Source organism: Dermochelys coriacea, chromosome 8, assembly GCF_009764565.3.
Source record: "Dermochelys coriacea isolate rDerCor1 chromosome 8, rDerCor1.pri.v4, whole genome shotgun sequence".
NCBI lineage: Eukaryota > Metazoa > Chordata > Testudines > Dermochelyidae > Dermochelys > Dermochelys coriacea.
In genome coordinates this window covers 84,124,976-84,152,160 of record NC_050075.1, presented here as the reverse complement: position 1 = coordinate 84,152,160, position 27,185 = coordinate 84,124,976, and the positions used below count along the sequence as shown (strand labels likewise).

Genomic DNA, 27,185 nt, shown 5'->3' with positions numbered 1-27,185 from the left:
TGATAATTTTCAACCTCAGGTAAGATATGCTAATCACTCGGTATACCTATAATTTAAATCCAGGTCAATAGTTTGTCCAGTGGACATGAAGCATTTGCATTTCACTTGTCTGGATTACGTTTTTTGTTGTCAGGGTGTTATATTTCCATGTGCCAAGAGGGCCTGATTTCCAAATGTCATATCAGGGCCTGATTCTCCAATGCTTTGCACCATATCTAGTCATTTATACCTGTGCAAAATTAGTGTAAATTGCTGCCAAATCAGATTTCTCCTCTCACTTACAGTGGTGGTAGTGTTTTGTGCCCATTTTGCATTTACTTTGCATATGTGTAAATGACTACACAAGGTGCAAAGCAGTGAAGAATCAGATCTGAATCTAAAGGACTTGTATTAAAGGGACCAAATGCAATCTCCATGAGAGAGGATATTGTGTGTGTCTCCTCTACGATATACAGCAGAAGCGCCGAGGACAAAATGTCTGCTGAACTCTGCACACAGGGAGAATTTTAGAAATGTAAGGGCAATACATATAAAACAAAAAAGCATCACATTTTCATAGCTACTGCATACCCCTCATACGGCTGCTAGACAACGGTGTTTTCCTCAGCCTGTTGCTCTTACTTTCTAATGCAGAAATCAAACATGGGAAAATTTCAAAGCCTTCATATCTTTGAGCTCTATGACCTTCAGCAGATGGAGAAGTAACACAGATACCTTTTATTTTCTTATTTTAACAAATAGATGGCCGTCCTTTCATAAGGGAGCAAATCCAGGCCTCTCTACTGTGTGGCCATGGAAGGCCCTCATGCAATGGAATCAATGTGGTTCCATTGCACAAGTAAAGTGGGTGAAGACTGGATGTAGGTGAAATGCACAGTATGTGTGCACTCCTGGAACAGGGTGGAGTTTTCTTCAGTGCGTGCTTCCTGCCTCATGGCATGTAGGGAGCAGGGGATGGGTGTGTCAAGGTTCCTTCCCCACTCTGAACTCTAGGGTACAGATGTGGGGACCTGCATGAAAGACCCCCTAAGTTTATTCTTACCAGCTTAGGTTAAAACTTCCTCAAGGTACAAACTTTGCCTTGTCCTTGAACCCTATGCCTGCCACCACCAAGCGTGTTAAACAAAGAATAGGGAAAGAGCCTACCTGGATGTCTTCCCCCCAAAATATACCCCCAAGCCCTACACCCCCTTTCCTGGGGATGGCTTGATAAAAATCCTCACCAATTTGCATAGGTGAACACAGACCCAAACCCTTGGATCTTAAGAACAATGAAAAAGCAATCAGGATCTTAAAAGAAGAATTTTAATTGAAGAAAAAGTAAAAGAATCACCTCTGTAAAATCAGGATGGCAAATACCTTACAGGGTAATCAGATTCAAAACAGAATCTCTCTAGGCAAAACCTTAAGTTACAAAAAAGACACAAAAACAGGAATATACATTCCATTCAGCACAGCTTATTTTAAAGCCATTTAAACAAAAGGAAATCTAACGCATTTCTAGCTAGATTACTTACTAACAAGTTCTAATACTCCATTCCTGTTCTGTTCCCAGCAAAAGCATCACACAGACAGACAGACCCTTTGTTCCCCCCCCCCCAGCTTTGAAAGTATCTTTTCTCCTCATTGGTCATTTTGGTCAGGTGCCAGCGAGGTTATCTTAGCTTCTTTTCCCTTTACAGGTGAAAGGGTTTTGCCTCTGGCCAGGAGGGATTTTATAGTTCTGGATTCAGAAAGGTGGTTACCCTTCCCTTTATATTTATGACAGGGTGCTGTGAAGATCTTTCTGTTTCCTCTGTTTCATCTAAAGGGAAACTATGTAAGCAGCCCACAAAAGCTACTTCAGCCATTGGGCTGACTTGCCCCCATTGAATGGCTCTGAAGCTTAGCGGACAAAGAATCCTCCACGCATCTACACATCATCTGTCGGAAACTCTCTCCAACATTTCAGATTCTGTACATTATCCAAAAAATATCAACCAAATTGAACTTCCTCCCTCTTTGTAAACATACTTGTCAACTTAAGTCATACCAAGGAACTAGGAACATCAAATCTGCAAAAGAGGAAAACAGATAATTATTTGACATGGGAAATAATTTTATCCTAGTCCTCTTAACTTAGTTTATTCTCTGAACTTTTCCTCATTGTTTCAATAATCAGTTTGGTATAAGGGTAATTTTCTGACTGATAAAAACTTACTTCAGATATGAGAAGGGGGTTGTGAACTTTTGATACCCTACAATTTGTGGCTTAATTATTTTTTGGGGGCACAAAATGAAGATGAAAGCATAGAAATACAGGACTGTGTGCACTTCCTTTTTAATATGTGTTTCATAGCAAAGTTTTCTTGAAGATAAGAGTGAAACCCTCCTCTGTTCAGCAGGCTGTGTGGTTTCTTTCAGCTCTTTTGAAAATTTAGGAGTAAAGATTGAGATTTTCCAAGTATTAATAAAGGGGATATTAATGGGTGATCTTTTTCCTAGTTCTTCACATCAAATATCCTGTGCAGCTCTGATAGAATAAGGCAAACTTTTTCCTCCATCACCAAATTTTCTGTATCAGACAATATTATCTATATTTATTCTGCCTGTTGATTATTGCTCTGTTGCAGTTAGGAAGATTTTGAATCTCCCGGTTGAAGGATAGGGAACTGAATTGACTGTCCCTCTTTGGCAACTCTGTTCAACCTTTTAAACCTTGTAAAATGTTTTGATTCCCAGTTGATAGGTGCTTTATAAATAGATAGCCTGTTGCCAGTAAATAAAGCCTTGCAAATTCATAATAATATGTTTAAAATTACTTAATAATTACCCATTACAATATATATATATATATATAGGGCTATATTCTGCCATCCTTATTCTCATTCAGTAGTTTCTCACTCCACCAGTAGTCCCACTGATTTCAATGGCAGAATCTGGCCCATAAAACTGGCCACTACTATCTAACCCTAAGTCATACTATTTTGTAGCACATATGGAGAAATATCCTAGCATGTAATCTTTCCCACAGATATTTGTTAATTATATAAATCCTTAAGAAAGGTTTATGGGACTAACATAAGTAATATAAGGAAGAGGTATGTTATCCCTCATAACCAGTTCATTATCTGTTATCTCAGATATTAATATTTGCTTCCACTGTATCACTTTATTTTTAAAAGTACACAGAAGAATAAAACTAATTCTGAATGGTTCTAAAATTCTTGGGGTACCTGAAGTGTGTATGCTTTGACAGAAATCATTACATATACCAATTCACTTATACTTATATTCTTATATACACTTATATTCTCCACTCGTTTAACATTTCAAAGTATGTTCATTTTACAAACTCCAGAATTTTCTGCAGACATATTTAGGAATAGACATTGATACTCCTATTCCATGAGTAGTTCCATTGACTTCAGTGGGACCACTTGTAGACTAAGGTACATTTTTAATGTGAATAAGGGAATCAGAATATCTGTCCCTCCATTTGGATTCTGTTATAGCTTTCCTTAACCGAAATGGAGAAGAAGCCTTAATATTCTTCTTCCTTACACTTGTATAAACCAGGAAACGCTCCACTAAAGAGGTTAGTAAAGGGAGGTAAGTGAATGGAGAATCAAGCCCAGAAAGAACAAGCTCATCTGTTTCTTTGACTCATGCAAATATTTTATTTTAGATTATTAACTTTAGGTTCAGTCCTGCAATAAATCCACTTCCACTGACTTTGATGAGAGTGCTAACCATGGAACAATTGTAGGATTTGATAGTACACTGGGAAATTGGTGCTGATGACTGAGATGTCATAGTGAATTTGACATTCTGAATGAAACCTCTATTTTTTGCTATCTTTACAATAGGTGGCCCAGGAAGTGGGAAGGGAACACAAAGTTTGAAAATAGCAGAACGTTATGGATTTGAATACATATCAGTTGGTGAATTGTTAAGGAAGAAGATCCACAATACAAGCAGCAATAGAAAATGGAGTCTAATTGCTAAAATAATTACTACAGGAGAACTGGCCCCTCAGGTACAACTAACCTAAGAAATACCATCTCTTTGGTATTTATTCTGTAAAGATTTTTACATGCTGCATTTATATGCATCACCAAAAAACTTTTAAAACTATTTCTCTCCATGAAAGGAAACAACCATAACTGAGATAAAGCAGAGATTAATGCAGATTCCTGATGAAGAAGGCATAGTTATTGATGGATTTCCAAGAGATGTTGCACAGGCACTCTCCTTTGAGGACCAAGTAAGAGACTGTCTTTATTCTTAAGAAAACTTATGTAACTCATATCATTGTTAAGCTTCTTGAAATTAATGAGCAGATTCTCAGCATTGCTCTTTAAATCTTTTTAAATACATAATTATAATTGACAAAAGGTCACTTTCTTGGCCTATACTTTAGGGTCTGAAGACAGAAAATTCTGTAAAAAGACAGAATGTGATAGTGGAACCAATAACCTAATCTCCTGCTGATGTAATGAAAATCCTCCAAGTTCAAGGAAAAAAAATCTAACAATTTTCATACATCATTTAGGAAGAGAACAAAGTTATCCTTTTTTTTTATTTAATTTATTTATTTTAATATTTAATTGTACAATTTAAATGTTCATTAAGAGAAACACATTGTAGTCAATGAATTCCTTCACAATCAAGGAGGAATGGTCTCAAGGTTATTCTGAGGTGCTGAAAAGACTGGAACAAATGCTAAGATTAAAATTGCCTGCATTTTTGTGAGTTCACTTAATCTGGTAGTGGTCATCTCATTTTAGAAATAGTTGTCTGTTGGCTTGCCTAGTTTTGATTATTGAAATCAATTTAGTCAGATTAGACTTAGTCAGATAAAATGATTACATAGTAAAGTACAGAGTCCTATCAGGATGACATAGACATGTATATAAATTAATTAATCTAAAATATGTAAATGTAATTTCTACTTGGGTGCAGTGTTGTGAGGCAAAAAGTTATTTCATCTTTTGATTAAACACTGTAACATGTAATATTTCCTTATGGCCATATGCAAAGATTACAATTCAGTATTGCATTTCTAGAGTGCTTCTCAAGCAAATCATTTCAGAGTGCTCCATAATCACTAAAAGCACTCATTATCATTTCTGTACTTTGAATTTTAATGGAATTGCCTCAATAGAAGTAACAAAAAGAAAGCAGCCTAATGAGGTTCTTCGTTATTGCTCTTTTATAAGGTATAATTCTGTGTGAAGTTCAAAAAATCAAACTGATAAAATTAAAAGAAACTGACAAAATAGTTATTATGGAAAACAGTTGATGACTGCCAGCTACATTTGCTTATAAATTAAAAAAGGAGAAATTTGTGGTTAATGTTAATTATTTTGGAAACTAAAAAAAGAAAAGAAATTTAGTCCGAATCATCATTCCTTGAGTCAGTTTTCGTTTTCAGTAGACATTGTTTAAAATATCTTTTTATAATAAAATTGCAGTTAGTGTAAGCAGGGTGGTGTTATTTGAAGAGAGTTATGCCAGGCAGGTGACCATTATATATAAGGTTTATGCATTACATAACATACTTACAGATATATAAGAAAAATGATCATACAGTGTAAGTACATACATACATTAAAAATTGGGCCTTATTCTTATTTACTGTAAGACAATGGTTCTCAACTCTGGTCCACTGCTTGTTCAGGGAAAGCCCCTGGCACGCCGGGCCGGTTTGTTTACCTGCTGCATCCTCAGGTTCGGCCGATTGCGGCTCCCACTGGCCACGGTTTGCCACTCCAGGCCAATGGAGGCTGCAGGAAGTGGCGCGGGCTGAGGGATGTGCTGGCCACCCTTCCCGTAGCTCCCATTGGCCTGGAGTGGCAAACCGCGGCCAGTGGGAGCCGCGATCGGCCGAACCTGCGGACGTGGCAGGTAAACAAACCAGCGCGGTGCACGAGGGACTTTCCCTGAACAAGCGGTGGACCAGAGTTGACAACCACTGCTCTAAGACCATTTTACATTTTTGCTCAAGCATTGTAACTTGTTCTTAAAGGGCTAAGGCCCCATTACACTGCCAAAGCCTTACTGTAATTGAGAATCAAGCCCAGCATATTTATTCATCTCACTATGAGCCTTTTGCGTAAGTCTGTGTATGTATTTATTTCTTTAAGAATATATGGTCTGATCCTGCAGTCTTTGTGCACTAAAATCTCCCATAAACATCAAGGGAAAACTTGAGTGTGCAGAGATAGCAGGAGTAGACCGAGAATTAACATTTTAAAACTGTATAACACAATGATGATTGTCAACAACAAAAGATAAATCCTATATTAAAATCTAATAAGCAGGACAAAGAGGAAAACTCAAAACACTATCACCAACCAATTAAATGTTTAAAAAATAACAGAACTAGAGAAAATTAAACAGTAATAAGGTATTTTACAGACAAGGTCCCAGATTCAGCAAAGCATTTAAGCAAGTCTTTAACTTTTTAAGCATGAGTAATCTATCATAATTTAACAGGTTCTTTATCGTACCGGGTCCAATGAAAACAAAGTCTCTTCCCTGAAGAGCTTATTGTCTAGCTTACAGATGAATGATAACAAATGGCATACAACTAAAAACAGTGATTTAGTGGTGAAATGGAGGAAGCTTCTCGTGCTATGACTTTGTTTGATTCTGTTGTTAGCAAGGGAAGAATGAAAAGAGATGGGAGTGGAGGAATAGGCAGGAACTACGCTGCACGGGTTCTTCAAACCCCAACAATATCCTACAGTGAAATTAACCCATGTACATAGGACCAGCACTTGGCCTATAAACTTCTTCAATCCCATATAAGCCCCTACGCAGGGGTGCATTTCACTCTTAAAGATGTCATGACTAATACCACTATGCCTCTGTCAAGCATGAGGGGGTGATGAGGGTAGCCTCTGAAAAGTAAATCCATCTGCGCGGAAAGGGAGCAGGAAGAGGTAAAGGCTCATTTGTGAACTCTTCTTTTGCTGCGTTCAAATATCTTATTTGCTTTTTTTAAAATTCAATTGTCGTGTCAAAGTTCCTCTAAAATGTGTTAAAGATACCCTTCTGGCAACATTGTTAGCTCTCATTGATCCTAGGAGACTAGGGAAACAGAGGGGGATGACGACAAATGCTAACTTGGGCTCTACCACAGACTTTGTGTGATAAACTTCAGTAAGCCGCTTACCCTCTCTGTGACTAAGACCCCTCTTCTGTAGCATGAGGATAATAACTGAAGGGATGGCATAGTCTTCATGCTAAAATTGATAATGTTTATAAAGTGTTTAGAGATCCTTAGGTAGAAAGTGCAGTGGAATTGAGAAGTACAAACTACTGAACGCTTCACAATAATTTGTATAAGACTGCAATTTAAAAACATGACTCGTGTTTTCTACAACTTATAAATGTTTAAGCTTTCTTAATGGCTGTGTGTAGAAGCTATTCATAATTTATAATAAGGAAAGGGAAAAATTGCTCTCATTAGCCAAAAGTGAAAAGATGAGAAATAATGAGTTGAAGCTGCAGCAAGGGGCATTTTGATTAAATAAGAAGACACTTCTTAATTAGAAGATCTACTAGGCAGTAGAAAATGTAAGGGAAATGGTGAAATCCCCAGTAATGAAAATAATCAAATCATATTAGGCTGGAATATGTACCCCTTATTCATGTTGGTGAATACTTACAGTTGGTGAATACTACACAATTGACTTCAGTTCCTCTGAAGTCAATCAGACTATGCATGGGAGTAAGTGCCCACCAGTATGAGTCAGGGGTGCACAATCTAGATTATTACAATCAAATTTTAAAAGGTTAAATTTAATTGAACCATCAAGATGTACACATGCTCACAACAGGTGATCTTTTTAACAACCATTTCTCTACCTCATCCCATCCCCACCTTACAGTTTGGCAACAGCATTCATCACGCTGAATTTAAAATTACAAGACTAAACTCTTTAGAACAGTGGCTGTGTCTTATTATTTATTCTATAAGGCACTTTGCACACTTTTGGGTGCTGTGAAATTAATAATAAATATTGTGAGTTTGTATTGGGATATGCAGAACATGCCACAGTACAGTGGATGTATAGATGACCCTCTAGGATCCCTTTAAATAGATAAAATATGTATTTGCGGGAGGGACAACAATGAGAAGTGGGAACATAGTGTTGTAATAAATTCATCCCTTGTCATTTGTTATAATCTGTAGCATGTTGGGGATGGATGTGTACCAGCCTGTGAAAGTGTGTAATTACCAAAGGAGTGTTCACTTGCAAAGCAGCATTTTCACTGGAGTCCTCTCCTTTTGACACTGTTTACACAGAGCTAAATCACATTGCAAGAACATACATAATGATATCAAATCAAATGGAAGAGAATGAACAAGGAGACTTTGCAAAAGGGTAAATGGTTAAATTATGTGGAATTAGAGATTGATAAAAATAAAGGAAACTGGGGAGAATGGGTAAAGCAGGAAGAGAGATTAAGTTGACATGGAGAGGGTGGGATACAGAGAGCAATAAGCGGGGCAGGTTTCAAAAACAAACAGCCTTGTTTAATTCAATTAAACATTTTTGCAATATTGGGTCTTTTTTCTTTTGGCATCAGAGGCAAACTGAGAGGGCCTGCATAGGTGCACTGTGCCATTTGAACCCTTTATTTGCTCTGCCTCTAAGATGTGGGATAGTGAGGCTGAGGAAGATGTCTTGATAGAGTGTCCGCATAAGGGGCCTCTGTACCTAAGATACACCAGAGAGGCAGGCTCTGCACTGGCTCTGAATAGGCTACTATTCAGGAGAATGTTATTGGTGGCAGGCTGGAGGTGGGCCAGGAGAGGTTCCATTCTTATCAAGATCCGGTGCTCCAAAACCTCCATATAGGGTGTGTGTAAGGGCACGGACTGCTAGGCTATGGGCTGGAATAGTGACCACAGAGAGGAAATCTGCCGTACACACGCCAACTCTACAGAGTTCCGTGAATGAAGGAGATTTACTTAACCTCTATGCAGTGTTAGGGTATAAATGTCACTACAGAATTGTAGAAATGTAGGGCTGGAAGAGCGGTCATGTAGTCTAGCCAACTACACTGAGGCAGGATCAGGTATTCCTAGGCCAACGTTGACAGGTGTTTTTCCAACCTGTTCTTAAAAATCTCCAATGATGGGGATTCCACGACCTCCTTTGGAATCCTATTCCAATGCTTAGTTAGACAGTTTATCTTAATATCTAACCTAAATCAAGGGGTGAAAGTAACACAGAAGACTTATTGGTAGGGGAGCCCAGCTCCAGGCCCCTGGAAGGGGTGGGCCTCGGGCAGAAGGGGTGGGGCTGGGGGTTAGCGTCCCCCAGCCAGCCCATCTGCGCTACCTGGCCTGTATTGCCCGGGGCTCCAGCAGTGATTTTAAAAGGGCCAGGGGCTCTGGCTGCTGCCGTGGTAGTAGCAGTGGTGGCCGGGAGCCCCAGACCCTTTTAAATTGCCGGGCTGCCCCTTTTACACCTTCCACCCTCCCCGCCGTCTCTGGCTCTGCCAGTAGGATCCCTACCGTCAGGGCCACCAACAGTGGGGGGACAGCGGGGGAAGGGGCGGTGATGTTAAAGTGCTGCCACAGCAGCACTTTAACGTCAGGTGCATTTGGGCCGGTACCGGTGGCTACTTCTTACCGGTATGCCATACTGACCCATACCAGCCCACATTCACCCCTGCCTCAATCTCTCTTGCTGAGGATTAAGCGAATTACTTCTTGTCCTACCTTCAATGGACATGGAGAACAATTGATCACAGTCCAGCTGTACTGCTACCTAGCCAGTTATTCCCCAGTTTGTATTTGTGCATTTGCTTTTTCCATCCCGAGAGTAGTACTCTGCACTCATCTTCACTTCATGTTATTGATTTCAGACCAATTCTCCAATTTCTTAAGGTCGTTTTGAATTCTAATGCTGTCCTCCAAAATGCATGCAACTCCTTCTAGTTGCTGTCATCCAAAAATTTTATATGCTTACACTCTACTCCATTATGCAAGTCATTAATGAAGGACTTGTGCCCAGTACTTACAAGGACAAGCTAATGGCTAATTAGCTAATGGCTAATTGTCAGAAATGGCTCACCATACTAATAAAATACAAAGGCTAAGAGTAGGGAAAGCATTCTACCATTTTTGTTTGCAAGCACATGTAGAAATTAGTTAAATAAATGCATGTATCCTCAGAAGCATCTTTAACATAATATCTGATATTAAAATTATGTGTATTTAATTAAAAATTAAACTTATTTGGTTTTCCAGCTCATATGGCTCAATTATGAAGAGTTAGCATTCTTTGGGCTTAAATCTTTTCTTTACTTAATCAAGAAATTACAAAATGCTACAGTATGAGCATTAATTACAATGTCTGCTCTTGCATAGACTTTTTATATTAAAATTAAATCATTGATGGCGAATTCTAGTTAAACTTCTGATGCATTTCCTCCTACTAACTTCAACACATTTTTTGCCACTTCGGCTTATCCAAAAGCTTGATTCACTGAACTTCACATACTCCCTTTTTGCTAGGACAAAATATAGTTGAGCCAAACAAACCAATTAATGCTAATATTCCTGAACATAGGAATAGTTTAGAGATTATAGTATCTTCCAGTTATGTTTCCACCATCAGCTTGTTTGTGCAGCTACAACGTTCCCAAAGCAGTACTATGTAGAATTATATCAAAAACACGGTGCACCTCAGATAGTCAGAATGCCTGTAGGAAATGGGCATCTTCAGAGTACCCAGCGGTGGTTATTATTTCTGTATCACTTCAGATCTACAAATCAAGGGAAAGAGAGACAACCCTCCAAACAATAATCTCTAGTCATGCTAGCCCTTCCTGCATGGCATCCATATTTACATCTTAAAGTCTAGAGGAACAGATGACTCTTCAAATTAGAATTGAAGCACAATTTTATTTTCTTGGTCTACAAAACCTCCATATGACTATGCAGAAATGTCTCAGCTCCCTCTGTAGATACTGGATTAGTTAAAATAATAAACTGGCTTCTAGTTTTTCTAATTTTGGTAATACTGAGGTTTGTGTCACCATGGTATCTGAGCAGCAAAAGTGCTCAGCACCCAATAGCAGCCATGACCACTTGGTGTAATTCCATTAATTAAAATGATTTTATTACTGATATAAACTAGTATGATGTCAAAATCAGACTCTGAATACTCAGAGTCACAGTTTTCCTTAGAGCCACTTGCCTATGTCCAAAGTAAGGCCTATATTTCCCTGCTTTAACTCCTTCTCCTAGTGACTGAACATCTCACATCCTAACCCAGGTAGCTTTTCTCACAAGAAGGCCTTGGATTCTTGCCCAGTTTTGATTTTCCCATTTCCTATTTCAAGAGTGTTGCCAACTTTGTGATATTAGTGCTTATTCTTAAAATTCCAGCTCCTCGAATCATGTGATTACATGAGACTCTCAGCTACCGTTTTAAGTGAAAATAAGTTTCTAGCCCTCCTGGTCATGGAGAAAAGCTTGAAAACATGAAGCAAAAAGCAAATAAAAAGAACCCCAAATTTGTTCATGGATTTTTTTTTTTTTTGGAGATTTGTTCATTATTTTTGAATGCTTGAGGCTGTCAGTACTGCTGATTTAATTCTGGTTTGTCCTTTCTTTGAGCCTCAAGAAATAAATAACCTAAAAGCACGCATTCCACTTTTCTTTAGCTTGGCAAATATTGGAAAGTTATTTACATTCCAAGCATATTTTGGAAAATGCTGAGGTGAAAGCAATTTACTTAGTATTAACCTATCAGCTTGAAATCCAGCAAGTCACCTACAGGAGCAGCATGCTCATGCATGTTAAGTATCTTCAGCTCCACTGACACCATAATGTGACTGCTCTGATTGGTGAGTTGAACTCAAATAGCCTATGAAGAAGAAACTGCAGCTTGACCTTCTCATCCAGTCCCTGAGGTGACAGTAGGTGTTTCTTTCCCAGGAAAACCACAGCTTAGAATTACAATATTTTCCAGTTAATTTCAATTACTCTTATTCCATTTTCATTCACTCATATATCACTCTTTTTCCTTCTGAGTTCAGCAGGTTTTTTTTAATCTCAGCAGGAGTAAATACATCCAAAGTTTGACTAGAATTTATTAACAGGTAGATATATCAATAATGAAATGAAATGTAGGGTAGATATTGCAATTAATGGATATGTTAATGAAGAGTGTAGAGTTTAATTCCATGTTAAAATAAAGGGATTAAGTTGAAAGAATAAGTATTTTTAATTGTGTTGTGTGAGTTAGATAATATGGATGAATTTGAGGAAGTTAAATTTCAATAAAATATATAAAATGTTCTTTTAAAGATGCCTCTGAGAACATATACATTCATTTCTACATGTGCTTTGCAAACAGGAAGATTGAAGCCTTTTGTTTTTCTTAATTTATAGAGAACTATTTTGTATGAATTAGATTAACCTGTTAATTCCTAAACACAGTTTTCCCAGGGAGGAGTCCATGCTCCCTCCACAATGCTGGAGTAAAACAGGTTTTGTGCAGAAAACACTGTGGGAACTTGGGGACAATTGAATTCTTGTCCTATACATCAGCAGGCTCAGGGCAGCACTACAGGTGCTCTAGCTCAAACTCTTGGATGGGAATAGTAGCTGCAACCCTTATACAGCCCCACGTTGGTATTTATGGCCATTAGTTGTGTTCTCTGTGCTGGGATTTGCAGAGCAGAACAATTACAAGTCCACTATATCACAGATCTTTTATGACCATCCACAGATGGGTGAATTTTAATCTTAATGAGAAAAGGCAGGTACTTAGTAAAAGGGGAGGGATGGTGAAAATTTTGTTCTTCAGAACAGAAGCTCTCTTGAATTCAACCGTGCTGTTATTTATCTACGATGAAAGTGCCTCCTCCTGCATTTGGTGCATTCCTAAAATAAATCCATTGCCCAGAAAGTAAATCTACCTATTCCCTCTCAAAAATCTATGCATCTTCCTCCTCTTGCCTGCTCCTCTCCTGTTTTTTCCCCATTCCTAAAACTCCATCTCAAATAGCTTACTACCCCCCCACAAATTCATTTATCTCCTCTTGGCCCCACCATTTTATCCTTTGTCCCTGGCAGCTCAAGCCCCAAAATACCATTTCCTAATGGACTAATACTTGACTAAAGGCTTAAGAGCCCTGCCTAGCTGGACAAAGCCTAGCTGGATAGAAGAGTAAAATTGGTCTGCATGATCAGTAATCCTTGCTCCCTAACTCCTATATGCTGAGGTGGAGGGTTTTAACACACTGCCTGTGTGTTCTCATTACCCTCCTTGAGGTGCCTGCTGCCCAGGAGTGAGAGTTACGCTTAGGGAAGAGCAAAAGGAGAGCTGCTGACTATATGTTTGGGATGCTGATCTGCAGGGAGAAAGGCCAACTAGCAGGTAATGCTGTTGGCCCTTGTTACTAAGGCCCTGCTGGCTGCTTCAGAGTCATAAGTAACAGAGCTCCCAGTCAGTGTATTCAGGATGATATTTATATGCACAGAAAGGGCTCGCACATGGTTTATATACCATTTAAATCCCACTTAAGTTCCCTCTGCACAGGCATGAATTTCATGCTCAAATCATATGCGTCTGAGAGAGAAGAGACCCTCCCGCTGGTGTGAAGATCTAACCCACTAGGCAATTGCCCCACCTCTCAGTATAGGCCTAATCAGAATAAATACCTATATGAATGTTGGGGAAATAATTGTGTTTCCCATGTAGCACCCACATTATGAAAGACTGAAGTAAATTAGCAGCATACCCCCTTCCAACAGCATGCATTATTTGGCATAATTGGAAACACATTTTTGTTTTCCTAAAACAAAAAAGAAAAATTATGCAAATAGTCTAATAACCCGGCAGAGATGGGATTATACACAACAGATCAGTAATTATCATGGGGAATAACAGCACAATGGACATAAAGTAACTTTATAGTAATCTTTATTAGTATAATTAGAATTAAATGCACTATTGATCTAATGATGAGTGTGCATGAACTATCAATTACGTTTTCTCATGAGTATCCAGTAGAATGTACCAGGAATTAAGAAATGAAGCAAATTAGTGAGATATATATATATATTTTTGGTCTATGAGGAAAAAATCAATTAATCATCTAATTTTCTAACTAGCAACTATTGCAATCTGACTAATAAAAGGAGACATGAAAAGTACCCCCAGAGATTATAAAGCCTCCCTGTCATTTACACTGGCTTTATTCCAGTAATACCATTGACTTCCAATAGATTTACTCCCAATTTACACTGGTTTAAGTAGGAGACTCGTACTTAAAAGAGAATTGGATTTGCTCACCAGAAAATTTTATTATAAAAGATAAGAGGACTGGCACAATTCTGTACCCACCTGTTGTATTTAGAGTTGAAGCTGTATGTTCTTCGCCTAGTTTAAAACTCAACAAACAAGTCACCCATAGTAGAATACCTAATGCCTACACATGGCCAGATTTTCTCCTCTGCTGAGCTCCACTCAGTGGGGTTGGGGAGCCAATTCCCAGCTCCCTGACCATGAGGGCCAGTCTATGCCAGTAAGGTTTAGAACAACCCCTGATTGTTCTAATTTGCACCACTGGCATGGGGCCTCCAATGGATTCTACATCAATGGAGGAAAGGTGTAGTGGAATTCTACCCAACAACAGCCACATCCCATCTCAATGTGCCTCACCTTCCCTAGACACTTCACCTACAACAGGGGAACTCCCTGCTGGACATATATGGCCAGAATGTGGCCTTCTGGTGCAGTGCAAAGGGGTTGGATCTCAAGTAAAGAAAATGGCCTATACGTTTTAGATTTGGGTAATATTTATGACAAAATTACTATGAACATAGGCAATCTCTTCTCGTTCCTACCATCTACCAAAGGAAAATACATGCAAATTCTCACAGTTTCATCCTTTAACAATTCCTTCCACCCTTGAGTTCAGAGAATTCAAGCATTGTGATTCTAGTTACTCCCTGTCTGATCCAGCACCCTTCAGATCAATGGAGTCTTTCCGTTGACTTTAAAAAGCTTTGGAACAGGCCTCGGATGAGGCCCTTCCCTGTACCCTTCCGAACCTGCATAAGAGAAAGCATGGAATACAAATAAATGACATATACGAAAGCTATACAAGTAGCATGTGTTTTACATATTGGTCTTAAGACTTCATGTACTGAGTCATGTATGAATTAGTAAGGTCCCTTTCATATGCTACAGTTCATATACGTGTGTAACATAGAAATAATCATAGAAATGTAGCACTGGAAGAACCTTGATAGGTCATCTAGTCCAGTCCTCTGCACTCAGGAAGGACTAAGTATTATCTAGACAATTCCTGACAGGCGTTTGTCTCACCTGTATTTAAAAACCTCCAATGATGGAGATTCCACAATCTACCTAGGTAATTTGTTCCAGTGCTTAATTACTCTTACATTAGTTATCTGTGTACATAAAATATGTATGTCCTTTCTATATGGATGGTTCTTAATTTTAAGAACAAATGTAGAAAGGATAATTTGCAAGCACTGAATCAGTCTGGGTCTTTACCTCGGTGCACAGTCTAGGCACGTATCATGGAGCATAAATCCACTGGGAGCATAAGGCTTTGCAAACATAACAGCATCTGTTCAACTCTGGAAATAGTTCAAGTGGTTAATTCTTCATGTGCTCCTTGTAATAAATTAAACCTGCCCCCCCGTGTTAACTTTTGCATCAGTTTTTAACTACATTTTCTTCAGTCTTTTAAGTTTTTCTTTTTACTGGGCCAGCTGCTTTGGGAGCTAAGACACTTTATACATTTTTTTCAGCTTCATGGGAGAAAGGTGCAGGATGTTGATAAATTGGAGAGGGTTCAGAGAAGAGCCATGAGAATGATTAAAGGATTAGAAAACATGCCTTAGCAATAAACACAAGGAGTACAGTCTATTTAGCTTAACAAAAGAGAAGATGAAGGTGTGACTTGATTACATATTATCTACACGTGGAACAAATGTTTAATAATGGGCTCTTCGATCTAGCAGAGAAAAATGTAACACACTCAAACGGTTGGAAGCTGAAACTAAACAAGAAATAAGGTGTGAATTTTTAATAATGAGACCAATTAACCAGTGGTACAATTTACCAAGAGTCATGTTGGATTCCCTCACTGACAATTTTTAAATCAAGACTGGATGTTTTTCTGAAAGATATGCCCTAGGAATTTTTTTAGGGAAGTTCTATGGCTTGTACTATACAGGAGGTCAGACTAGATGATCACAATGGTCCTCTTCTGGCCTCAGGATCTATGAATCTATTAAAATAGGAAACAGAAAACGTATTTAGTCTTTTCAACCATAGTTCCCTTCTGGGATTTCCTTTGTATTCCTCAGAGGAATGGAGAGCAGGGCTTATCTCCCTATGGGGAAAATGGGGTGTGGCTCACAACCCCAGCAGTTCCCCAAGGGACACAGGACTGACCATATGAAAGCCCTCTGCCTTTCTACTGCCTATGGTCCCATTCCTGGGAGCCAGACAGTCGGTGTCTACTTACCTATGACTTTTAAAGATGGCTAGTGAGTGTAAAGCTCTGAGATGACAAGAACAATGGGTTCCTGACTGTATCTGCATCCCTCCTGCTCTTTGCCTGTGCACAGATTGCTGGATCTACAGAAAGCTATCCTTGAGTCCCAAAAGAAGAGTATTAGGGGAAGCACTGATATGGAGATGATGGATTTTTCTTTCTGAGCAGGGCTGGAGAGATCTGCATGCGGAGGATCACTTCTGTATGCTAATCCTCAGAATACAATCTGTCCCCTAGTTAGGAAATTCAAAGCAATGTACTTTTGAATGCATCTTAAGAGCAGGCTGATTTTCAACTTAATTATAACCACTTCTGAAAAAACTTTTGTTGCAAAAACATTTTCCATACTAATTTTTAGGTAAGGGACCTATATCTATCACCAGTGAATTATTGCCACACATCTCTTTGTCCACAGCAATTTGTCACATCCCTTCTTCATATGTATACCCTTGAAGCCATAGCTGATGCATACTCTTGAAGATATAGCTGTGGCTGAGGTTAAGTGGTAAACAGGAAACACAAGGCTTCATGAAGAAAAGAGATGCAGTTATCACTAATATTTGGAGTGTTTTGCACTTTTCCCATAAAAATTATATCTGCATGTAAGAGAGATGTTATCTTTTGGTGAGCAACACACTTCTTGCATCTAAATAACAAGGCGAAAATGCTAATAAACATAATTTTGTAGCACAGTTTTTCAACTGCTTTCTGATTGAACATTTGTACTCTACCGATGAGGGGTATTAATGGAGCCGTCACAAAAATTAGAATCTATTTTATAGTCCCACCACACATGTTAACATCTATTATAACCTTGAATCATTATTTCCTTTTAAGAAACCTTTTAGAGAATAGCTTGATTTGACCATAGGCTTCATGTGTTGAGAATTTTAAACTACTATTTGCCCTGACATTTTCTCTGGGTGGATGATATGTGTTTCCAAGCATAAAAGCCGAAGCTTCAGGATAAACAGCTTTAGCTACTGGGTTTCTGGTGTTAACAGCATAAAGTTTACTACACTATTACTTGCATAATGACAGGTTTCAGAGTAGCAGCTGTGTTAGTCTGTATTCGCAAAAAGAAAAGGAGTACTTGTGGCACCTTAGAGACTAACAAATGCATCCGATGAAGTGAGCTGTAACTCACGAAAGCTTATGCTCTAATAAATTTGTTAGTCTCTAAGGTGCCACAAGTACTCCTTTTCTTTTTACACTATTACTGTTGTTAGTAAAAAACATTAAAAATAACAATACTTAACACTTTTATAGTGCTTTACATTTTAAAAAGCAATGTGCAAACAATTCTTCCTCACAGCACTCACTGTGATGTACCCTCTTTTTATCCTCATTTTAAAACTTGGAAGAGTAAACTAAGACCCAGAATATGTCTTTCCATTGACTCTAAAGGGAGCTGGCCCCTCACAATCAGCCCAGTTTGTCTGGTTGGGCCACAGCATTTGCCAGCCCACGGCAGCCCTCCTTTGTTAGGAGAGTTGCCAGTGGTCAATCTAGTGTTTCTTATAAGCACTGACATTGACTAGTGAGCGTGGGGGGGGGGGGGGAGGAGGGGAAGGCTGCTCACAAAAGGTGGTGCCAGGCAGAAGGCATCTTCCTGCTTTGCCCTCTATGCCACGACACAGTCCTACCCTCTCCCCCTTTTTCTTTGGGACCTATTGGTTTCCTGGGGAGTCTGTTTCTTGTTGCTCACTCTGTGTGCATTTTTTGCTGTACATGAGGTTAGGGCAGACTATTGCAGCCACTGCACTTGAGCAGCCCTGGTGGTGGCCTCATGCAGCAGAAAGCATGGAGTTGCGGACATTGGCTAGCTCTTGGAACAGCTGCAGGCCTTGATAAGCCCAGGCTATATTAGGATGCTGGGGATTGGAGTACCAAAAGAGAGGAAAAAACGGTGACTGTATGCCAGAGGTTCTGGCCTTCTGCCCACCTTTCTTCACTTCTGCCAGAACAGGTGGCCATCAGGAGATTTGCTGTGTAAGTTAAAAGTTAGCCAAAATTTTATTTACTTGTCCAAAATACTATATTGTCTCTGTCCATACTGGCCCTCTGCTATTCTCAGCAGAAACTGGATCAGGTTTTAGGTGACTTGCATAAAGTTAGTTAGCAAGTACAAAACAGTGGCAGAGCCAGGATTAGAGCAATGGAGGTTCTGGGTACCACTAATATGTTCACCCTACTAGGTGATACTACCTTTCCACCATGCATTCTACAGCCATACAGTTCCATGACTTGGAAATACATAGTACTTTCCCTCCAATGGTGAGTAAATCTCATGTTGTAAATCGGGTTTGTTTACTACTATATGCCCATTAAAACCCTACAACTTCTGGTTTGTCTTCTTATCCCTGCTTAACAACAACTACCTGAATTTAACATAGGTGCTTTTACCAGAATGCTGTTGCACAGAAGTCCAACACAGAAATTAACTTTTCATCGGACCTAGTAATGATGTTCTTTGAAACCACTAATGTGGCAGCTGAATTCTGCTGTCACAGTTAATTTGGCTTTTGATTATAGGATGTGTGGAAGAGACAGAAGAACCTAGTTAACTACACAGTTAAAATAGCTTGAAACAATATAAATTTTATTTTATTTTGTTGGAGTTGGGGTACCTGCCTTGGACTTGTGGGAGGGGATTAGAGAAAGGATAGGCAGTTTTCTACCTGAGTCAGCTATGTCAAAGAGTTTTAAAATTATAAATATAAATTATTCCATAAGCTAATAGATTTCCTCTTAAAAATGACAAAAACTAATATTGCTAATTGATTTGCATTCAGAATAGCTCTCATCACTTCAACAGAGATCACTCTGTACCAACGAATCATTAGATTTGACTGTATTTAGTCATTCAGTTCCAATCCCCCACCTGTAAACCCCATGGCACAAAGAATGAATTAATTATCTTTAAACTTTTCTAATCATCTAGTTTAGTCCACTTAGTGCTGGTGATGCCTCAGTATCCCTTGACTTTTTTTCTTCTTTCTTGCTGTTATTTATAGTCCTAAAAATGTTCCTATTATCTAGTCTAAGTTTCCTCTTTTGTACTTCCTAGGTTCTGTGCTGCTGACTTGCTGCATGATGACCATAGGCTAGTGATTTGGGCTCAAATTTTGAAATGTTTTCATCAATTTTGGGTGCCCCAATTTTAATTTTTTTGATGGTGAGCCGCTGTTGCTTCCACTGACTTGAGCTAGAACTGCAGGAGCTCAGCATCCTGAAAAAACAGATCAAAGATGTTTACAGTTGGACACCCAAAAATGGAAGCATGCATAACTAGAGGGCACTTTTCAAAATTTGCTTCTTGACCTCTCCACATTACCCACCTGTAAAATAACGACACAACTTCGGTATTGAACCTCATATGGGTGTATCAGCCTAATTCATGTGTCAGCTTAAGCACTTCACAATTCTATGATGGGAGGTGCTACCATAGATAAAGTGCTAATGACTACAGTAGCTTACTTATGAATGATTATACTAATAAATCTGTTATTTTAGGTATGTAAATCATTCCCTGTCCACATTTTAATAAGTAAAATGCATGTGAATGCTTAATGATACCTCTTTAATGTTATTAAACATTACCTTATTTAGATAATGCAGACAAAGTCAATTTATACATTGGTAACTTTATGGGAAATAATCCATGTTCCTTGCACTCTTGACCATTAATTATTATATTATCATATATTTTACACACACAATAGAGCAAAGTTAAAATTTTAGCAGTGAATTTTAGGGACATCAGAAAAATGTATGTGGGAATGCACACAACCCTTTTTTAATCTGTAGTCAGATGGAGATCTGCACCCAGCTTTCTTAACAGTCAGGAACATCACAAAATCTGAAAGGCTAAAGAGAAAAAGATTTCTTGGTAAGATTTAAAGAAGCAACTTGCTTTGTTACAGAAAGAGGAGAAAATTCAAGATAGATAGAGCAGAACTACTGGACAAGGGCTTGAATCAAGGCAGGGGTCCAGTCAATCTTGTGAAATAGCACAGCTTAAGTAGGATTGCTGAGCATGATGCTTTGGATTCACAGTCCAATGAGAATCAGTAGACTGAGGAGAATGGGTGTTTTAGGTTGGAGGGGCATCAAGACTATCGGGTAACATTTTCAAAAGCACCTAAGTGATTTAGGAGCCTAAGTCCCATCAACTTTCAGTAGGATTCAGAATCTAAGCCACGTATGTGCTTTTGACATTTTTTTCCCCATTGTATTTATCATATGGAATAAAGCAATGAACAGTGGGCTCTGAAGACTCCTGTTTCATGAGAACTTTTAGGAGCTTTTCTATGAATGGCTATCATAGCTCTGCTGGTCTTACTTATTCTGTGAGCATCTCTCTCACTTGAGAAACTTCTAGTTGATAACAGAAGTAACTAAAAGTCCATGAAGAGCTTTGAAAATCAGGACAATTTAGAATTTGAGGAACCATTGGATTGATATGGTATCACTTCCAGCTGCAGCTGAATCATCTGGCTATAGAATTCTGTACTCTGTAAAGTTTAGTGCATAAAGACTTAAGGAAAAGGAAAAGCTTTAGGGAAAACTGATTGCAATAGTCAAGTCAGGGTTAGGAAACATCTAGAGATGGAAATGTGCTGACATTCAGACAAAAAAAAGATGAGAAAAAAAGAACATTCTGAATCAAGAATAACTGGATGATACTATCATCATTTTACTATAAGGAAACTGAGCCATGGAAAAATAAAAGACTTTCCGAAGTTGCAGAGGAAGTTTATAGTGGATCTGGGAACAGAAATCAGGTCTCCTATCTTCTGGCTCTGCACCGTAGTAAACTCGATAGTGACTGTTGGATTTTAAATGCCATCTTATTGAGTAAATTACTTACTTTTGGAAACAACACAGGGATTTCCTGCGGAATATGGGATACTTATATATTTTGATTTTTTTAAGATCTAAATTTTAGTTACAATATACTGAAAACTTGTAGTAATAAAAATGTGACAAACATGTCTATATATAAAGTACCCTGCAAAGTCAACTGAGAATTACTGAGTTTGTCAAAGTCAGCAAGTTGCTCAGAACTAACATATGTAAGGATAGCATATTTAAGACTTACATGAAAAGGTTACTGTTGTTTATGGTTTATTAAAACACAGTCTTTTTGGATAATCCTCACTACAGATCTGCACTCCAGATTTGGTGGTGTTTCTGGCCTGTTCCAATCAGCGGCTGAAAGAAAGGTTATTGAAACGTGCGGAACAGCAAGGGAGACCTGATGATAACCTCAAAGCCACTCAAAGACGACTAATTAATTTCAAGCAGAATGCTGTTCCACTGGTCAAATATTTCCAGGAAAAGGGACTAATCATCACAGTAAGTCATTTAGCCGTCAGTATATGCACCTGATAAACGAATGTATGGCGGTAGTTGAACTCAGGAGCTTAGGCCTGGTAAGTTGCATTCTCTTTGCTTTATAGTAGTGAGTCTGAGTCAAATTCTGCTCTGATTATTACACTTGTAGAATCGCACTGCAGTTATTGAAGGCAAAGTTTGGCTTGTATCTTTTAGCTGTGGAATGCAGATGTACTGTAGTATCTGATGAACTTTACATAATTTTTATTCATAACTCCATGTTAACACAAATATTTTTCACTTCCTATACTAAAGAGATCATATGGAAGTCAAAGGCTAATCTGTTTAAAGAGCATATCAAAAGAATGTTTGCCATGCATGCAAGGACTGGAACAATTTTCCCAGCTCTACAGTTGTGATGTCAATATTAGTCATCTGTTCCATTTCCGGATTTTGGGGGTGAGAAAGTGAGGAACTAGATTTCAGATAGTTTCTCAGTAACGCAGTTATGAAATTTATACTTTAAGGATCTACCTGCACTTTGAGCTGTCGGTGTAATTCCCAACTCAAGGAGACATACCTGCAGTAGCTTAGCTACCATAAGTAGGTACTGTCAGAGATGTACATAAAGCAACTAGTCTCTCCTGCCACTCACGCCCATGCAGGGATACTATTTTTAGCACAGTAGCTCAATCAGAGCTAACATGGGTATGTCTCAAGCTAGAAATTAACCCCCAGTTTAAAGTGTAGACACACCCTTAATTTGATGTAGACTCCATAGCAGTGTAAACTCAAACAGAAATTATATAGCTGTTGTGGAGCATAATTTCTCTAAAGAGCATTAATGCGTATGGAGTGAAATTCAACCCAGTGCAGACAGCAAGTGACCACTTAAGCCCCACTTCAACTCTTCACTCAAGGCAGAAATTGTTCTTAGGGCCTTGAATTTCATCCAAAGAAACAAAAACAAAAAACAATAAAGCTTTAATTACTGTTTCAAGGTTACAGTGTCATTCATTGCAAACACCTTTGGGATTCTTTGTCTTGAAAATATCAGAGAAATGATATTTGATTCTATTGATTGCGGGGCTATATCCTCAGCTGGAGTAAACCAGCATAGATCTTCTGAATTCAATAAGCAATATTAATTTACATCAGTAGAGGATTTGGCCATTAAAGTGTTAGCTCTTCAGACAAGTCACATCCGGTTTATAATGTACACATAAATTTATGGTGTTATATAAATGATAATTTTTAAAACTTTGGAAGCCAGGAAGGTTTGGTATAAATTGGTCCTTTTTGCAAATCAGTATGAATAGTGATCTCTGCAATATGCTGAAAAAGAGAATCCATCTTTGCACACTAAACAAGTTGCTTACGTAAGTGCAGACAGAAGGTTTAATTAGTGCAAGCAGGGTTATAAAGTACTGCTAACGTATTTCAGTGATTATCCCAAGCTTATCACCACAAGTAAGATAGATTATGACAGCTTTAATAAGGGGATGATTAATTAATTTTTTGCTTGGTGAAATGTCAGTAGTTCTAACGGAGGAACTGAATAACAGTGAAAATCCTGAGTGTGAAAACAGATGAGCTTTAAGATGAATACCTCTAATTACTCTAAAAGGATACTTAAAAAAAACTTCAGAAAAAGTACAGAAGCAGAGAGGCTGATCTGGTTTTAGAATCTACAGCTGAGAATTCACAATACACTTGCAGGATCACTTTATAAAATATGGACAAGTGTATCTCTCCAACTCATTTATCTTCAGTTGTATTTGACATCTTTCATAGTCCAGCTGTAAATAGTAATTCACTGCTGTAGGTAAGGAATCTAGATAGTGCAGATAGACTAATAATTGTTCTGTGTATTTCTCTCTTAGGACTTAGTCCTGCAAACGCTAACAGGTTTAGCCAGCGCTAGCTAGTTCAGGGTGAAATCCTGGCCACACTGATGAGCATGGCAAGTCCCCCCCCCCCCCCCATAGTGCTTCCTACTATGAGTGGTCCCAGTGAAATCAGTGCAACTGCTCAGAGTGGTTAAATTACAAATGAATTATGAGCTCTGCCTGATAGTAAGTGTTTGGAAGATTGACCCTTAAGAGAAAAACTGGCATTATATAATGTATCATGTACAGCCTCCTTTGGAAAGTTCTGTAAATCATACAGATAATTTTTCCTGTCATTACAAATATGACAAAGTCTTTTTAATACTATGTGCTCATCAGATTTATGAATGTCAAAAATGTCCTTAAATTGAAAACTAGACATGGTATGACAAGAATAGTCAATTATTTTTTTGTCAAGATCCAAATTTTTTGGTCAAGGTATAGTCAAGGTCCAGACTCCAGAGAAAATAATAAAACAACAACAATGATAAGTAAATAAAAAGACTGTATTAAAAAGAAAAAGATGTATTGGAGACCATTTTTTATTTCAGAAGGTGGAGAAAGCTACTAGGGGAGAGGCTGTTCTAGATTTGATTTTGACACATAGGGAGGAACTGGTTGAGAATTTGAAAATGGAAGGCAGACTGAGTGAAAGTGATCATGAAATGGTAGAATTCATGATTCTAAGGCATGGTAGGAGGAAAAACAGTACAATAAAGATAATGGATTTCAAGAAGGCAAACTTTAGCAAACTCAGGGTGTTGGTACATAAGATCACATGGGAATCAACTCTAAGGGGGAAACAGTTCAAGAGCGTTGACAGGTTTTCAAAGAGAAATTATTAAGGGCACAAGAGCAAACAATCACACTGCATAGGAAAGATAGGAAGTATGGCAAGAGACTACCTGGCTTAACCAGGAGATCTTCAATGAGCTGAAACTCAAAAGAGTCCTACAAAAAGTGGAAACTAGGTCAAATTAAAAAGAATGAATATAAACAAATAATACAAGTATGTAGAAAAATTATAAAAGGACAAGGCACAAAATGAAATTAAACAAGCTAGAGACATAAATGGTAACAAGAAAACATTCTACAAGAAAATTAGAAACAAGAGGAAGACCAAGGACAGGGTTAGGTAACCTGAGAGAAAGTGTGAAAAATCGGGTCGGGGGTAACAGGAGCCCATATTAAAAAAAAACCCAAATATTGGGACTGTCCCTATAAAATCAGGACATCTCATCACCCTAGACAGGATAGGCCCATTCCTCAATGAGGGGAAAAAAACAATAACAGAAAATGTGGAAATGGCAGAAGTGCCAAATGACGTTTTTGTTTCAGTTTTCACCCAAAAGGTTAGTAGCAATTGGACATTAAACATATTGAATGCCCGTGAAAATTAGGTAGGATCAGAGGTTAAAATAGAGAAAGAACAAGTTAAAAAGTACTTAGACGTATTCAAGTCACCAGGGCCTGATGAAATATATCCCAGAATACTCAAGGAGCTGACTGAGGAGAGATCTGAGCCATTAGTGATCATCTTCGAAAAGTCATGGAAGAAGGAAGAGATTCCAGAGGACTGGAAAAGGGCAAATATAGTGCCCAACTATAAAAAGGGAAATAAGAACAACTTGGGGAATTACAGACTAGTCAGCTTAACTTCTGAACCCGGAAAGATAACGGAGCAAATAATTAAGCAATCAGTTTGCAAATACCTAAAAGATAATAAGGTGATAAGTTACAGTCAGCATGGATTTGTCAAAAATAAATCATGTCAAACCAACCTAATAGCTTTCTTTGACAGAGTAACAAGCCCTGTAGATAGTGGGGGAAGTGGTATACGTGGTATATCTTGACTGTAGTAAGGCTTGTGATACTATCTCACATGACCTTCTCATAAACTAGGGAAACACAACCTAGATGGAGTGATTATAAAGTGGGTGCGTAACTGATTGGAAAACCGTCCCCAGAGAGTAGTTATCAGTGGTTCATAGTCAAGCTGGAAGGGCATATCAAGTGGGGTCCTGGAGGAATCAGTTCTGGGTCCAGTTTTGGTCAATATCTTCATGAATGATTTAAATAATGGCATAGAGAGTACACTTAAAAAGTTTGTGGATGATACCAAGCTGGGAAGGATTGCAAGTGCTTTGGAGGATAGGATCAAAATTAAAATGGATCCAGACAAACTGGAGAAATGGTCTGAAGTAAATAGGATGAAATTCCGTAAGGACATATGCAAAGTATCCACTTAAGAAAAAACAATCACTTGCACACATACAAAATGGGAAATGACTACCTAGGAAGGAGTACTGCAGAAAGGGATCTGGGAGTCTGAGTGGATCACAAGCTAAATATGAGTCAACAGTGTAACACACTGTTTTTTTTAAAAAAAGCAAACTTAATTCTGGAATGTATTAGCAGGAATGTTGTAAGCAAGACTAGAGAAGTAATTCTTCCACTCTACTCCGCACTGATTAGGCCTCAACTGGAGTATTATGTCCAGTTCTGGGTGCGACATTTCAGGAAAGATGTGGACAAATTAGAGAACTCCCAAAGAAGAGCAACAAAAATGATTAAAGGTCTGTTTAGTCTGAAAAAAGAGAAGATTGAGAGGGGACATCATAACAGCTGTGGTGAGCGCAGCAGACTGTCCACCTGCCCATTATGCAGGGGGATCACCGAGAGCAGCCCTCTGCCCAGGGCAGGTGGAGAGTCCATGGCTCCCACAGCTGCCCACTCAGCTCTTATCCTGGCTGGTCTGCAGCTCTGAAACCCCACCCCGAGGCCAGAGCCAGGTTGGGGAGAGCCATGTGGGCAGCTCTGGTGAGCTGGTGTGGAGTGGCAGACCTTCCACCTCCACCTGCCCTGGTCTGGGCTGGAAGCTTGGGGGGTGGGGTCACAAGCTGGGGGCTGCGCTCAACCCCTCCTGCACTGCAGGCAGGTGTAGGGTCCGCGCGGCTCCCATAACTGCCCAGGCTTCTCAGCTGGGCTCCACGGTGGTCTGGTCGAGGGGTGGGGCCTTGGGGGGAAGAGAAGGGAAAGGGGGCAGGGTCCCCCACGGCAAAAAGTGGGAGGACTATGACCCCTCTGGCCCCCCATTTCTGGCGCCACTGGATAACAGTTTTCAAGTACATAAAAGGCTGTTACAAGGAGGAGGGAAAAAAATCCTCAACTTCTGAGGACAGGACAAGAAGCAATAGGCTTAAATTGCAGCAAGGGCAGTTTAGGTTGGACATTAGGAAAAAATTCCTAACTGTCAGGGTGGTTAAGCACTAGGATAAATTGTCTAGGGAGGTTGTGGAATCTCCATCATTGTCTAACCTGCTCTTAAAAATCTCCAAACACCTGCCAGGAGTGGTCTAGATAATACTTAGTCCTGCAATGAGTGCAAGAAACTGGACT

General features: G+C 38.9%; 1 protein-coding gene across 1 annotated transcript in view; it reads left to right on the top strand.

Moving 5' to 3' along the window:
* AK5 (adenylate kinase 5) overlaps positions 1-27,185 on the top strand; it is a 151,696-nt gene that overhangs the window by 6,240 nt on the left and 118,271 nt on the right. The window contains exons 4-6 of the mRNA XM_038411979.2: positions 3,849-4,018; positions 4,133-4,246; positions 21,727-21,918. Of these exons, the coding sequence (XP_038267907.2) occupies positions 3,849-4,018; positions 4,133-4,246; positions 21,727-21,918 (476 nt within the window). The remainder of the gene's footprint in view (positions 1-3,848; positions 4,019-4,132; positions 4,247-21,726; positions 21,919-27,185) is intronic.